Source organism: Procambarus clarkii, chromosome 50, assembly GCF_040958095.1.
Source record: "Procambarus clarkii isolate CNS0578487 chromosome 50, FALCON_Pclarkii_2.0, whole genome shotgun sequence".
Lineage (NCBI taxonomy): Eukaryota > Metazoa > Arthropoda > Malacostraca > Decapoda > Cambaridae > Procambarus > Procambarus clarkii.
The window spans coordinates 19265052-19282581 of NC_091199.1; the positions used below are offsets into that span (position 1 = coordinate 19265052).

At 44.2% G+C, this 17530-nt stretch overlaps 1 protein-coding gene across 1 annotated transcript; it reads right to left on the minus strand.

Annotated features, from left to right (window-relative positions):
• Positions 1-12688: 12688 nt before the first annotated feature.
• Positions 12689-16510, minus strand: LOC138351675 (SUMO-interacting motif-containing protein 1-like). Its single transcript, XM_069303693.1, has 3 exons — positions 16387-16510; positions 13364-14113; positions 12689-12867 (listed from the first exon to the last, which is right to left on the minus strand). Exons 1-3 carry the CDS (start codon positions 16508-16510, stop codon positions 12689-12691), a joined length of 1053 nt encoding a protein of 350 aa, XP_069159794.1.
• Positions 16511-17530: the final 1020 nt, after the last annotated feature.

The following is a 17530-nucleotide window of genomic DNA, read 5'->3' on the forward strand; positions in this document are numbered from 1 at the left end:
CCTCGTTGCTGCATCACGACACCACCAACGTCGGTACCACTGGCGTCGACATGGAGGATGAAGGGCTTATCTGACGAGGTGAGAGTGGAATTAGAATAGGGCAAAGGATCACGATTATTATCCTGAAAGCATTTGGGAAGATCATTAAGGATTTCGGAATTAGAAAGCGCTGACTCCTTGTCAGTGCTTTCGGGAGGAGAAGCTGGGAAGGTCTCACTGTGGATGTAGGGTTCTGTGAAGGTAGAACAGTTAATCAGGACAGTGGGAAGAATACCATTATATTGCTTCAGGAGGTTGACGTGGCACAGCTGGGTCTTCCGCCGCCTATCTGGAGTTTCTATGACGTAGTTGTTGTTATTCCTGCACTCTTTGACGCGGTAGGGTCCTGAAAACCTGTTTTGTAAAGGTGAACCTGGGATAGGGAAGTATGCAAGGACGAAGTCTCCCGGCTTGAATTTTCTTACTTTGCTGGTCTGGTCGTAATGAGTCTTCATTCTCTCCTGGGCTTTCAATAGATTATCATGGGCAAAACGGTGGACTCTCTCTAGAATGTGTTGAAGGTTTTGAAGAAACTGGGGCACATTCTGATGCTCACTGAAGGTGGCATCTCTGAGAGAGTCTTTGAAAGCCTTAAGGGGAGTACGGCACTTACGGCCGTAGAGCATCTCATAAGGAGATACTCCTAGGGACTCATTGGGGAGACTTCTGTAAATACACATTATAAGGTCAATCTGCTTATCCCAATCCTTCGAGGTTTCACTACAAAACTTTTTCAAGAGTGCTTTGATAGTCTGATGACTACGTTCAAGAGAACCCTGTGAAGCAGGATGATAGGGGCTGGACAATACCTGTTTGATGTTGAACTCCTCCAGTGTCCTTTTGAAGAGATCACTGGTGAAGTTGGTACCACAGTCGCTCTGAATCTCCCTGGGAAATCCATACTGAGTGAAGATCTTCAATAGATGTTTTATAACCGAAGCAGCCGTGATGTTCTTCACTGGAACTGCTATGGGAAATCTGGTGGTAGGACACAGGATGGTTAGGATGTAGGCGTTACCTGAACTGGTCCGAGGTAAAGGACCGACACAGTCTATTATGAGTCTGTGGAAAGGTTCCGCAGGCACCTGTATGGGAATCAGTGGCGCTCTGGGAATGGAGATGTTCGGTTTGCCTGCCATCTGACATGTATGACACTGTTTTACGTACTGTTTGACGTTATTTACCATACCTGGCCAGTAGTAGTCTTGACGAATTCCATGGTAAGTCTTGTTGAAGCCGTAGTGGGAGAGTGTTCCGTGGGCCAGGTGTAGAATAGTGGGCCGCAGGCTGGTAGGAATCACAAGTTGTTCGATGTTGGCCCAATCGTCCTCCTCCTTCAGTTTACTGGGTCTATATCTGCGGTAGAGCAAGTCGTTCTCTAGGAAGAACCCAGGAATACTGTCGGGTTGAGTCTCAGCCTGGAAAAACAATGGTGTTAAAGTAAGATCTTCCCTCTGCAACTTACGGAACTCCAACTTGGTCAGATGCGGGGGGAGTTTCTGAGGGTCTTGAGGGACAGCGGTAGCAGTAGAGTCAGCTGGCTGTGGACGTGCGGCTTGTGCACGGGTGGTCACGAGAACCGGAGGAGAAACTTCATCACTCTCTTGAACCTCTGCTGGAACATACTCTAGAATAGGGTTACTTGGCACAGAGTTACACACCTGGGGTTTGTCCATGACGATCAGGTTGGTCGGTTGCAGGTCTTCTGCCAAGTCGTTGCCTAGGAGAAGTTGCACTCCAGGCATGGGAAAAGGCTTTTCCCTGACGGCGACTTGGACTTCCCCGTTCACGAAGGGACAATTCAGGTGGACTCTGGCGAGAGGGTATGGAGTGGTAGCAGTGAGGTCAGTGATGAAGACAGTTTCTCCGGTGTAGGTGATGTTGGGCACAGCCGACTTCAAGATGATCGATTGAAGAGCCGCTGTGTCCCTCAAGATCTTCAATTTGCAACTTCCCTCCGGATTTGAACCGTTGGCAGAGACAGTTCCAGTATACAGGTGGTTACTGAAAAGAGAAAGATCATTAACATTAACACCAACATTCATCACAGGCTTACAAGACTTAGGAGGAGTTGGTTTGGGTTTTTGTTGTTCAGTGGTTCCCTTGTATTGAGACTTACCACACTTGTCTATGGTATGTCCATAGAGTCTACAATACTTGCAGTACAGTTGTGAACCAGCTTGATCGGGGCTCACTTTCTCGTAACTGTACCACGACTTCTTACTGGAGGATGGTTCGGGTGTCAGCCGGTGGATGAGGCTGTAAGTGTCAGCCGACTTAGCACACTTCAGGTAGTCGGTTTCTTCTTTATCTGCTAAGTAGAGGCGGACAGGAGGCGGCACACGTCTCAAGAATTCTTCAACAAGCATCAGGTTGACGAGTTCTGCAAAAGTAGAGACATGTGCTGCTTCCAGCCATTTCATGAAATATCTCCGTTTTGTGTTAGCAAACTCGAGGAAGGTAGTGGTACTTGCCTTCAGGTGGTCACGGAATTTCCTTCTATAACTTTCAGTAGAGAGGAAGTAGGCGTCCAACACTGCTTGTTTCAGAGTGTGGTAGTCATTCTCAGACGCCAAAGTACTGAGTGTGACTGCAGCTCTACCTGTAAGATGGACTCTGAGAAGTGTGGCCCATTGGTCGACAGGCCAACTGAGTTGATTAGCAAGGGTTTCAAAGGTGGTAAAGAACACATCAACTTCTGCTTCTACAAAGGATGGCATTAACTTACTTGCATGTGATATATTAAAACTGACGGGAAGATTGGCAGTAGCTTGCTGGCGTTGAGCGAGGTGTGAAGTTTCCAACGTGTATTCGCGTTGACGACACTCTAGAGCCAGAGTTGCTTGTTGCTTGTCATGTTCGCGTTGCATCTCCAACTCGCGTTGTTTGGTTTCAAGCTGTACTCTTTCCCGCTCACGGAGCATTGCAAACTCACGTTCCTTGAGGGCGATTTCTTCCCTTCTTAAGGCAGCCTCACGTTCTTGTTCTTCCTTCCTCAAGGCAGTTTCACGTTCCCTGAGGGTGATTTCTCGTTCTTGTTCTTCCCTTCGTATGGCAGCTGCTTCCCTTTGCTGTTCGCGGGCTTCCTTTTGCTGCTCACGTTCAATCTTGGCCAGTTCCAATTTGAGTTTCATCGTTGCCAAATCAGTTTTTTCTGCAATATAGTAAGTTTCATGAGTTTCAGAGTCTATCTTACCTTGCTCTAAATAGTAATCCAGCAACAGGTTGTGTAGGTCATTTTTGTTGGCTTGGTAGGGAACTTCTAGTTGATAATCATGTGCAAGAGTTTGTAATTCAGTCTTCTTGGCACGACTTAAAGTCCCTATTTCACCTGCTGGATTTGCACGGAAAGCTTGGAGACGAAACATGGTGAAATTAGCAAATAAAGGTACACGAATATTCAATAGTGAATGTCAGAAACAGGACAACGTGGCAACTGATACCTATCCTGTGAGATCTTTAACAATTAAAGTTAAGTAAAAGATGTTAAATGATTAAATTAAATCAAGGGCGCAGGAAATCTTGTACCCGGTACTCATGTAAGAGGATAAGGGCAAGAAAATCCTACTAACAAATGAAACAGAGTTTCGAAAACATGAAACAGTTAATTGCCTCAAAAGTAAAATTGGTAGTCCAAGGATGTAGGCATACCTTGCCAAGTCTCTATAGGACATAAAGCAAGTTTTTCCTACTGAATTTAATATGATACTTACAGAATTAGCGAACTTTTGTGCTCTGAAAAAATAAGCTAATTCCCTACCGTTGTATGTATCATTATCTCTGACTGACGTGTAGGGGTGCGAGGTGTCAACTGGTGACGAGAACTGCTGCTGAGGTCCCAATTCAGCAACTAAAGTTCGAGCTAGAGGAACTATGGCCCTCTTTGTCCTCCTACAGTCAGATTGCAGAAGATTGGGTACTCTTGACCCGGGGCAGACCACAGTACCAGGGTACCAATATGATGATCTGTCAAAAATGAGAAATATCCAAGGGACAAAGATGGTAAACACGAGTAATAACATGGAGGGAGAGATGACCAATTAAGAGTATGACTGAGGCCTACAGTCACCACGTAATCCAAAGTTGTCTCACCTTCACCATATGTTACTCTCGTAATGCACAATACACCGCACCTTATAAAAAATGAAATTGAATATGAAAAATAGTGAAGCTACGTTAACAAAGTTAAATACGCTTACCATAAATTACCACTTGGCACCAGTACCTGAGTGAAGCTCCTAGGACAGGCCCCCATATAATATGTGACGGTAACGCGTTGGTGTTCGGCTGTTCAAAGCTAGGGGTATGGCCTCGTCACATAGTATTAAAAAAAAATAGAAATCTGGAACTTCGTCTGTGGTAAGGTAAGGAGAAGACACACAAAACACAAGTAAACTTTAACAATGAAATTTTAATTACGTTAAATAAACAAAACATGAATAAAATGGACAAACAAATTCGTATAATAAAATCAATCAATCAAAATAATGAGAATAATTAAATGACACAATGAAAAGTTACGTTAAGGCAAAATAACAAGAAGTGCAATATAAAAGTAAATGAAAGGTGCTGGAATATTGGCTTTAAGCTATCACCTCTCTTAGTACACGTACACCAAAGCTTACGTCTAACAGGGAGAAGTGTTAACTGTGAGAAAGCACGGAATATTCTGAGGACTGAGGTCGTGGCGGCCCCAGACATCAAGTAGTATGGTGGGCGAGTGCAGTTGCAGCCAGACCGGCGACCAATCAGCGAGGGCCGGCGAACAATCAGCGAGGGCCGGCAGCAAGACGGGTAGTTTGGCGGTTTGAGTCTGAGCAGGTGTCCCTGGCTGCGTACGTTTTGCTCTCTGGCAAACCTTGCTGGTGTTGTTGTCGTTGTTGGACATTTCTTCCATAGTAGTTTTATATAGTTGTAACAACGTAATTGTGGAGGGAAGAGCAGGCTCAATCTCTTGAAGGAGATTATCGTCACAATATATATATATATATGTATATATATATATATATATATATATATATATATATATATATATATATGTCGTACCTAGTAGCCAGAACGCACTTTTCAGCCTACTATGCAAGGCCCAATTTGCCTAATAAGCCAAGTTTTCATGAATTAATATATTTTCTCTAATTTTTTTATTATGAAATGATAAAGCTACCCATTTCATTATGTATGAGGTAAATTTTTTTTTATTGGAGTTAAAATTAACGTAGATATATGACCGAACCTAACCAACCTTACCTAACCTAACCTAACCTATCTTTATAGGTTAGGTTATGTTTGGTAGCCGAAAAAGTTAGGTTAGGTAAGGTTAGGTAGTCAAAAAACAATTAATTCATGAAAACTTGGCTTATTAGGCAAATCAGGCCTTGCATAGTAGGCTGAGAAGTGCGTTCTGGCTACTAGGTACGACATATATATATATATATGACAATGTCAGACTACGGAGGAAAAATGAAACAGGAATTTCCTTAAGTACTTTCGTATATTAATACATCTTCAGAAGGAGTGCACTCCTTCTGAAGATGTATTAATATACGAAAGTACTTAAGGAAATTCCTATTTCAGTTTTCCTCCGTGGTCTGACATTGTCACATTTTTAATCACGTGTTTATTTTCGTGATATACACACATGTATATATATATATATATATATATATATATATATATATATATATATATATATATATATATATATATATATATATATATATATATATGTATGTATATATATATATATATATATATATATATATATATATATGTATATATATATATATATATATATATATATATATATATATATATATATATATATATATATAATATATATATAATATATATGTATATGTATATATATATATATATATATATATATATATATATATATATATATATATATATATATATATATATATATATATATATATATATATATATATATATGTTACTTTGCTAACAGCGCAAGCTTGGAATTTGTATGTGGGGAACATGGCCCGCCTAAGGGAGGGAGAGAGAGAGAGTGAATGAATGATTTGGGAGTGGGCGAGGGGAAGGGGGGATAGTCAGGGGCAGAACAAGAGACCATGTGTTATACATGTTGTGATCACGCGGTTAACAAAAATTTATTAGAATTTGTAGGTAGTGATCACGTCTCCCCAAACTTTTCTGTCTTCCAGTGGGGGTATGTCCTCTGGTGAGAACGTGTGGAATGGGATGGCATCTCTACATTATGTTATGTTGTGGTATATGAGCGTTGAACATTCTGTGATATTGTCTTGCTATGTTATTACAAGTCTACTATTGCGTGCAGTGCCATACAGTCCTAATGGTATAAGGCCAACCTGACCTCATTTTCAAATGTTATCTGGTCATCAGAAAGAGAAAGAAGTTTTCCACGTTACGTTACGTAACGTGATACAAGAACTAAACAAGCATGAGCTAACATTTTATTTGTGTTTGGAATGTAATGGGTAAACATGGTTCACATTTTAATATTGTTATTTGGACATCAGACAGAAAGTTGCTCGTTACTCTTAAAAATTATATTTTGGCAAAGAACGATGTTACCATGTTGGTCACGTTACGTTACAAGGTCTTAAAGGGTAAGAGTGATGGGGGCCGAAAACTGGCATTAGTCTTCCATCCTCTGGTGAGCTGTCAGTCTAAGTAAACAGATGCAAGAAGTGAAAGGAAAAAAAAATACGTGAACAGCGGCATCAGGAGAAAGGAATTGATGTTACTTTTCCCCTAACTATTTAATGATCTGAATAGAGAGAGAGAGAGAGAGAGAAAAAAACATGTTGGTTGGTAACCAGTGACTGCTATGTGTATCCCATGAAACTGTGTTTACATAAAAAAAAATATGATTTGTTATAATAATAATAATAACATTGAAGACCACCTTACGACTCTCGTTATTCGTAAAAATGATATTTGGGCAAAGAATGATGTTACCATGTTGGTCATGTAGGGAAGATGGCTCACCTATGGGAGAGAGCGAACGGGATGCATCGCTTGCTCGCTTGGTCGCTCAAGGGTCATTGGAATGGATCGGGTGTTTAAAGACATGAACTAATGTGAACCTTCTTAGTAGATCTCCGATGTACACCACTGAGAGAGAGAGAGAGAGAGGTAGACATCTTTTAAAAATGGTTCCCTCATTCAGTAAACGCTAACAAAGAGACTTTGACTGTGTTTACTGAGTGATGCTAAATGCGGGCAGTAGTTTGATAGATAGAAGAAAATTCAGTAAACGCTAACCTACTGACTTTGACTGACTGAGTTTACTTAGAGAGATGCATGTAAGCCCCTTAACCTCGGAGGGGGGAAAGTAAACAGACTTGAGTACTAGGTGTAGGGGGAGGGGGTTGGGGGCCTGCTGGAGGGTGGGTTAGGTGAGCTGTATTGCCTCATTTAGCCCCAATTAAGTGTCAAGACTCCCCAAGAAGGGAGCCGCCCACAAAGGCTCTCTCCCCACCCAGGCCCACATTTGGAATTTGTATGTTGAGGTCATGGCTCACCTTTGAGAAAGAACAATGACCCACTCAATGCTAAGAGGGGGTGGACACGGGTGAGGGTAAGGTCACCCAAATACCTCGCCCATCTCAGTACACCTCAAAGGACCACCCCAGATGTGTGTAATGGTGAACACAGTAATATTTATATGGTAAGAGAGATGAAATGGAGATACCTCCCCCATCTGTCTACTAGCTAAACCTTTTCTACAGATTGGATGGTTGACTAGGATGTCAAGAAGGTTTGATGGAGTGGATGAATGACTCTCCTCATCTGTCTGCTAGCTAAACCACCAAGAAGTAGTCTTATTATTATTATTATCGTTGTAAAACGCTTAAGTGTTTAATAACAAGAAATAAATTTATATAACGTGTTTACTTTTCCCTCGTTTATTGCAGACTGGGGAACTGTGAAGTGTGTGGAATTGTCGAGTGATTGATGCTGCTGTCTGTCACCTGCCCGGAGAGGGGTGAGGGGGAGGGGGAGGCTGCGTCACATAACCTTACCTCCTTAATGCGAACACAGACCACTCAAGCGTCGTGGGGGAGGGGGAGGGGGCGACATGGAGGAGGCCCATCGCTCCTAGTACAGTTCTCCTACATTGCGTTATGTGGTCTGCCTGCTGCTATGTGCCGGTGTGAACTGTGTCAGGTGTGAGTATGGTATGCCGTATTGCTGTCACTCCCAGCAGTGTGGTGGTGGTGTTGGTATGTGGTATGCCCTGCTATGTTGATAGAGGGGGGGAGGGGTGGCCATGCCTGACTATGGTAGAGGCTGACGATGACATTTGCAACAGTTAGGCCTCAACCTTCGAAGAGGTGACCCCATGTGGTCATGTGGTGTCACTCCTCAGAGCTATGTGGTAGGTATGACCCGCATATGATTACCGCTCTGGAAGCAGGGAGGGGGAGGGGGAGATGTCCCCACTGCTAACACGACCCGGTCTGACGGCTAACTAATCGACGTCATTGAACACCACCAACACAGCTGGATTGGGTGAGAAAAAGTTAAATGGTTCGTTTCTTTACATAAAAACAGACATTCTTTAAGACAAAATAATGGCTCCACTGTCACACGAAGCTGCAGCCACCTGTTCCCCTCCCTCCCTTTCCCCTCCTTCTCCCCTCCCATACCCATCTAACGAGCCTGGTTTCCTACCCTTTCATGTAGGGTGCCCCCCCTCCCTCCTCAACATATCCTTCCCAGGGAGAGGGGGCCTCCCTCTCTCCTCTACATAACCAACATACTACCATCTATCCATCTTCACACACACACACACACACACACACACAGGAATAACTCTACGGCACATACTCATACATATTACTACTACTCTTCCTTTACTCTCCCTACATGACCACATACCAACATGACACTCTCTCAAGTGCCCGCGCAGGGGCCGGACGCCACGCGCCACGATAAACCCTCCACATACTTTGAGGACTACGTACCTGTACTCACCTGAGCAGGGGGACTTAATGAGCTCACCTGCTCAGGTGCTGCGCACGGTTCTAGTCCTCAACCACGCTACTGCTCACCACAACCACCACAAGTACCAGCTCACCACAACCACCACAAGTACCAGCTCACCACAACCACCACAAGTACCAGCTCACCACAACCACCACAAGTGGTTGTGGTGAGGCACTAGAAGAAAACCCAGACATAATAGCACTCACAGAAACAAAGCTAACAAACACCATAACAAACGCAGTGTTTCCACAGGGCTACTATGTAGTGAGGAAAGAGAGAGAAGGGAGAGGAGGAGGTGGTGTAGCTTTGCTACTAAGAGAAGGTTGGAGTTTCGAAGAGATGCTAATTCAGAACTGTGAAGGTTTCAGTGACTACATATCAGGCACCATAGCAACTGGAGGACAGAAAATTATAGTAGTAGTCATATATAACCCCCCACCGAATGTCTGAAGACCCAGACAGGAATATGATAAAAACAACTTGGCCACCATCAATATAATAGAGAGAGCAGCTTCTGTGGCTAGCAGGAACGGATCCAGGCTACTAATCTTGAGAGACTTCAACCATGGAATGATAGATTGGGGGAACAGAGACCCACATGGAAGCCCAGACACATGGAGAGCTAAGCTGCTGGATGTGGCAACAAGAAACTTTCTAAGTCAACACGTCAAGGGACCGACAAGAACGAGAGGAGGGGATGAACCAGCCTTGCTTGATCTGATATTTACCCTAAATGAGTCGGATATAAGGGAAGTTAAGTTGGAAGCCCCCTTGGGAATGAGTGATCATAGTGTATTGAGCTTTGAGTACCTGGTTGAGCTAGGAATTATCACCCCCAAAAAAGAACTGGGAAACAAAGGGCTGGCGTACCGAAAGGGAAACTACGAGGAGATGAATAAATTCCTATGGGATATACATTGGGACACAGAACTCGGAACCAAGTCTGTACAAGACATGATGGACTATGTCACCCAAAAATGTCAGGAGGCTGTAAGCAGGTTTGTCCCAGCCCAACAGGATAAAACAGAGAAGCAAAGGAAGAATCCATGGTTTAATAGGGAATGTATGAAAGCAAAGGAGCTGAACAAAAGGGCATGGAGGAACTTCCGTAATAACAGAACACCAGAAAGTAGAGAGAGATACCAGAGAACCAGGAACGAGTATGTTAGTGTGAGAAGAGCAGCTGAGAAAAGGTATGAAAATGATATAGCTAATAAAGCCAAGACCGAACCAAAGCTACTACACAGTCACATCAGGAGGAAGACAACAGTGAAGGAACAGGTGATGAAACTTAAGGTGGGCGAGGACAGGTACACAGAGAATGACAAAGAGGTGTGTGAAGAACTCAACAAAAGGTTCCAGGAGGTCTTTACAATAGAACAGGGAGAAGTCACGGTGCTAGGAGAGGTGGCAGCAAACCAGGTGACCATGGAAAGGTTCGAAATTACAAGAGATGAGGTCAAGAAGCACCTATTGGAGCTGGATGTGAGAAAAGCTGTTGGGCCGGATGGAATTTCACCATGGGTATTGAAAGAGTGTGCAGGAGCACTTAGCTTGCCACTCTCCATAGTGTATAGTAGGTCACTGGAAACGGGAGACCTACCAGAAGTATGGAAGACTGCTAATGTAGTACCAATATTTAAAAAGGGTGACAGACAAGAGGCACTGAACTACAGGCCAGTGTCCTTAACTTGTATACCATGCAAGGTGATGGAGAAGATTGTGAGAAAAAACCTAGTAACACATCTGGAGAGAAGAGACTTCGTGACAACCCATCAACATGGGGTCAGGGAGGGTAAATCTTGCCTTACAGGCTTGATAGAATTCTATGATCAGATGACAAAGATTAAGCAAGAAAGAGAAGGATGGGCGGACTGCATTTTTTTGGACTGTCGGAAAGCCTTTGACACAGTACCCCATAAAAGGTTGATGCATAAGCTGGAGAAATAGGCAGGAGTAACTGGTAGGGCGCTCCAGTGGATAAGGGAGTACCTAAGCAATAGGAAGCAGAGAGTTATAGTGAGGGGTGAGACCTCAGAATGGCGGGAAGTCACCAGTGGAGTCCCACAGGGCTCTGTGCTTGGACCTATCCTGTTTCTGATATATGTAAATGATCTCCCAGAGGGTATAGACTCATTCCTCTCAATGTTTGCTGACGACGCCAAAATTATGAGAAGGATTAAGACAGAGGAGGACAGCTTGAGGCTTCAAGGAGACCTGGATAAGCTGCAGGAATGGTCGAACAAATGGATGTTAGAGTTTAACCCAAGCAAATGTAATGTAATGAAGATAGGAGTAGGAAGCAGGAGACCAGATACAAGGTATCACTTGGGAGATGAAATACTTCAAGAGTCAGAGAGAGAGAAAGACCTGGGGGTTGATATCACGCCAGACCTGTCCCCTGAAGCTCATATCAAGAGGATAACATCAGCAGCATATGCCAGGTTGGCTAACATAAGAACGGCCTTTAGAAACTTGTGTAAGGAATCTTTCAGAACATTATATACCACATATGTCAGACCAATCCTGGAGTATGCGGCTCCAGCATGGAGTCCATATCTAGTCAAGCATAAGACTAAACTGGAAAAGGTTCAAAGGTTTGCCACCAGACTAGTACCCGAGCTGAGAGGTATGAGCTACGAGGAGAGACTACGGGAATTGAACCTCACTTCGTTGGAAGACAGAAGAGTTAGGGGGGACATGATCACCACATTCAAGATTCTCAAGGGAATCGACAGGGTTGATAAAGATAGGCTATTTAACACAAGGGGCACACGCACTAGGGGACAAAGGTGGAAACTGAGTGCCCAAATGAGCCACAGAGATATTAGAAAGAACTTTTTTAGTGTCAGAGTGGTTGACAAATGGAATGCATTAGGAAGTGATGTGGTGGAGGCTGACTCCATACACAGTTTCAAGTGTAGATATGATAGAGCCCAATAGGCTCAGGAACCTGTACACCTGTTGATTGATGGTTGAGAGGCGGGACCAAAGAGCCAGAGCTCATCCCCCACAAGCACCACTAGGTGAGTACAACTAGGTGAGTAAGTACCAGCTCACCACAACCACCACAAGTACCAGCTCACCACAACCACCACAAGTACCAGTTCACCACGACCACCACCACCACGACCACCACCACGACCACCACCACGACCACCACCACGACCAACACCACGACCAACACCACGACCAACACCACGACCAACACCACGACCAGCACCACGACCAGCACCACGACCACCACCACCACGACCACCACCACCACGACCAACACCACGACCAACACCACGACCAACACCACGACCAGCACCACGACCACCACCACGACCACCACCACCACGACCACCACCACCACGACCACCACCACGACCACCACCACGACCAGCACCACGACCACCACCACGACCACCACCACCACGACCACCACCACCACGACCACCACCACGACCACCACCACGACCACCACCACCACGACCACCACCACCACGACCAGCACCACGACCTGTCCTCCCCCTCCGACACTGCTGTGCTATTCCACCCACGTTCGCACAGGCTTAAACGCCCTTTCAAAGTCGTCTTTGATAGGTTAAGAGACTTTTATGAAGCTTGGAAGCTCAGGCGGGATCTGTTCCCTTGTTGACGCGCTCAATCACCGTGTTGCACTCTTCCTTGCAAAGGCGGCTGCAACGGTGTGCTGAGCTGTGTCATCTGTTGTTGCTTCTGGGGCTGTGTTGAGCACAGCTTTGTGATCTGTTGTTGTTGTTCCTGAAGCTGTGCTGAGTTGAATTTTGTCATCAATTATTTTCTCTGGTGCTGTGCTGATCAGAACTGCGCTGACCATAGAGTTATACTGAGCAACTCAGTTCAACTCAGTTTACTGAGTTGTAAACAAAAAGTTTCTGTGCGTTCTGGCATGCTTCGATAATTCAGGAAAACAGTTTACAGTCACTTCTGAAGCCCCACTTCTGTAAAGAGGATAGTAAACAGACTAAGAGTAATTTTGAATTCTAGGAAAAACGCTGGGGGGTCGCAGAGCCTTGTCTGCTCCGGTTTAATTATTCCTATTTGAGAGTCGTGCTGAGACTGACAAAGCTTCGATGGCTGTTGTTACTTAAGTTAATTTAACAGTTCAACTTACTAATCCTAGGATTAAGTCAAGCATTTGTAAAATTTAAATCGTCATGGTTTACTATTTTTAAAGGTGTCTTGTGGCCAGTCCTGCTGGCCTGCCTATTGGACATATTCTTCACGCACAAGAATATGCCGAAGTTCTTGGGTATATTCTCTCCTTGGGTATGATGACAGGAATCATCATACCACGCACTCCTGTCACGGGTGGCTTGTATCACGTCTCTGGTGGCTTGTATCACGTCACTGGTGGCTTGTATCACGTCACTGGTGGCGTGTATCACGTCACTGGTGGCTTGTATCACGTCACTGGTGGCTTGTATCACGTCTCTGGTGGCATGTATCACGTCACTGGTGGCATGTATCACGTCACTGGTGGCATGTATCACGTCACTGGTGGCTTGTATCACGTCACTGGTGGCTTGTATCACGTCACTGGTGGCATGTATCACGTCACTGGTGGCTTGTATCACGTCACGGGTGGCATGTATCACGTCACGGGTGGCTTGTATCACGTCACGGGTGGCATGTATCACGTCACGGGTGGCTTGTATCACGTCACGGATGGCATGTATCACGTCACGGGTGGCTTGTATCACGTCACGGGTGGCATGTATCACGTCACGGGTGGCATGTATCACGTCACGGGTGGCATGTATCACGTCACTGGTGGCATGTATCACGTCACGGGTGGCATGTATCACGTCACGGGTGGCATGTATCACGTCACGGGTGGCATGTATCACGTCACTGGTGGCATGTATCACGTCACGGGTGGCTTGTATCACGTCACGGGTGGCATGTATCACGTCACGGGTGGCATGTATCACGTCACGGGTGGCTTGTATCACGTCACGGGTGGCATGTATCACGTCACGGGTGGCTTGTATCACGTCACGGGTGGCATGTATCACGTCACTGGTGGCATGTATCACGTCATGGGTGGCTTGTATCACGTAGCATTATTAAGTTGAAAAAATAATAATATTCAGTTTTATATGATTTCTTGCTATTGGAACAATTTAAGATAAGCTGTCGTGGTATTAACGAGATGGCCGCTCTGTACTGACGGTCCTCAAGCTGCCAGATGCAGGTACCACAGCTGTTAGCTCAAGCTTTAGTATGCTGTATGTATGACCACAGCTGTTAGCTCAAGCTTTAGTATGCTGTATGTATGACCACAGCTGTTAGCTCAAGCTTTAGTATGCTGTATGTATGACCACAGCTGTTAGCTCAAGCTTTAGTATGCTGTATGTATGACCACAGGTGTTAGTTCAAGCTTTAGTATGCTGTATGTATGAGCAAAGGTGTTAGTTCAAGGTTTAGTGTGCTGTATGTATGAGCAAAGGTGTTAGTTCAAGGTTTAGTGTGCTGTATGTATGACCACAGGTGTTAGTTCAAGGTTTAGTGTGCTGTATGTATGACCACAGGTGTTAGTTCAAGCTTTAGTATGCTGTATGTATGACCACAGGTGTTAGTTCAAGCTTTAGTATGCTGTATGTATGACCACAGGTGTTAGTTCAAGCTTTAGTATGCTGTATGTATGACCACAGGTGTTAGTTCAAGCTTTAGTATGCTGTATGTATGAGCTCAGGTGTTCAAGCTTTAGTATGCTGTATGACCACAGGTGTTAGTTCAAGTTTTAGTATGCTGTATGTATGACCACAGGTGTTAGTTCAAGCTTTAGTATGCTGTATGTATGACCACAGGTGTTAGCTCAAGCTTTAGTATGCTGTAGGTATGACCACAGGTGTTAGTTCAAGCTTCAGTAATGTATTTATGACGCCAGAAATTGCGTTACTTCCGTAGCTCTACTCCATAAATGCTGAGTTATATTTAATGACAAAACGTGAGCTTTGTGCACTTTTTTGACCAGACCACACACTAGAAGGTGAAGGGACGACGACGTTTCGGTCCGTCCTGGACCATTCTCAAGTCGATTGTCTTGACAATACTTTAGCCACATTATTGTGACTCATCGCCTGCGTTTGTGCACTTTCTAAGCACCAGGAACTGAGGTTTGGTGAGGGAAAGTGCGGCGTGTCTCAGACCTGTACCGGACCGGCTCTCACAGGTCGAGCCTGGCCTCGGGCCGGGCTTGGGGGAGAAGAAGAACTCTCAGAGCCCCATCAAGCAGGTGTTTAGTGAGGGTGTCAGGCTTCATCCCTGGACCTCCAGGCCAGTGTAAGTGCCGACTAAACGGTGAAATTGGTGTAGATTACGGGGTGGTGTAGGTCAGGTCAGTATCAGGAGGAGACGACGGTATCAGGAGGAAGGAACGTCATTATCAGCAGGAAACCTTAGTATCAGGAAGAGATGAGGAAGATTTGTCAGAGGAAGACTGTGCTCACAAGAGCCTGGGAGCTACACTATCTCTCACAGAATTGGGACATTTTTCAGCATATTGGTGTTCATGCTAGCGCTGAAGTCAGCTGACATGTGTTCATAACAAAATTTGACATTTTTTACGTTTTTTGTTTAACAGTAATTTGTTGATAACATCAGCTCGTGTCGGTGTGTCCTCGTGGCCTCGATGGTTTCCGAGCGGTAGTTAAGAGCGGACCTGCTTCGAGGTGCCTCTTTAAAGTCGGGTCGATCCTGGTGCCAGAGTTATTGTTGTTAATGAGGATATCTTTGAGGCGACGGACCTCCTGGAGGTGTAGGTCTCAGGGAAAGCGGGTGCTTAGAGAAGGAGGGAGAAGAGGTTAGATATATGCCCAGCAGTTGGGTCATTTGCTAGTTGGGTTTCAGTTTGTGGCTCGAGCTCTTTGGTTTATATATATATATATATATATATATATATATATATATATATATATATATATATATATATATATATATATATATATATATATATATATATATATATATATATATATACAGCGAAGACATCATCATTGATTGCGACATCAAAATGCATAGAGGGCTTGCGGGTCTTAATTATTGTCATTTGGTCTTATAATGGTCCTCCCAAACCAACGGCTGACTACAACAGTTGCTTGACTCCCATGTGCCTATTTACTGCTAGGGCATCGAGTGTGTACCCAAATACCCTATCCAGGGGCCTTACCCTGTCCTGGTATCGAACCCAGGGGTCAGTCGGATCTTAGCCAATTGCTCCTCCCCATGTTTGGTAAATAGATGAACTGAAGAGGTTCCGTTCCTGCTCTCCAAGTCTCGAGTCCTCCTCCACCGTCGCCGTCAGCTACTGCTCAGTACCTGCTCCTCCAAGGCCCAGGGTATTAGCCAAGACGAGTACTGCCAAGTGCATTGATCTCCTGGTTTTCAATGTTTGTTTCTCTCTGTGTTTGCGCTCTGCCGCTTGAGCGCCCGGGGCTCTCATACTTGTGTTTGACAACTCTCTCTCTAGTTTTAACAGTGAGAAACGTACAGCACAACCTTGGTCAACACGGATTTAAAGCAGGTATATTTTACCTTTCTCAATCAACAACGTAATGAAAATTACGGAAATAGCAACAAAAAATACAAAATGCAGATAATGTTTTCACGGATTTTGCAAGGTTCTTGATGAATGCAAACATGGAATGATTGTACATGAAATGAGGTACAATGAAATGACATAGAGAGTGAAGCGATGCATGTTCACTTTGCTAATAAACAGGTCACAAAGAATAACCAAAGCCAGGCAAAATTAAGTCCGAGCAGAGTGGGAGCTCTATGCTCCAAGGCACAATCTTTCCATAACTACTCCGTCTCTCGTCACAATTTCATAGACAAAAATGGAATCACAAAGTCGTGTCATCCTTTGCAGAAGACACCATAATCAGCATGAATATTGTCTCGGTATGAGACATTGAAAACTAAAAAAATCAAATGTGATAAATTCCAACAACTTAGATATAGAAATAAGGAGGAACCTTAACTGGATCCAGGATTCAAGATACAAACAGATCTCCTAGAACGGAGACGACATGCATTAGGATCTACGAATGGTTGTCAGACCACTTGAATGGTCTGACATAACCATTCGAAATTACATTCATGGAACCACTTGTTCCATGAATGTAATGAAGAAAACGTACCATCATCCAGGAAAATAATAATGTTGCTCCTTTTCAAATCACTTGTGTTTCCCATCTAAAAATTCTGCCGGATGCGTTCTCTTTCAGGTCATAGAGATATGTCTGAAATAGAAGGAAGTCAGAGAACATATACGGCTCGCATCGACCCCAAGAACCATAAAAATTACCGAGACGTCTCAGAACACTCAAATTGTATTCTTAGGAGAGCAGACGAGAGAAGTATCTCAAGCTGATGAATATCTTATAATATATATATTAAATATACTGGAAGGTCGAGCCCCAAATATACACAGTAAAGTAACAACTTACTGTAGTATAAT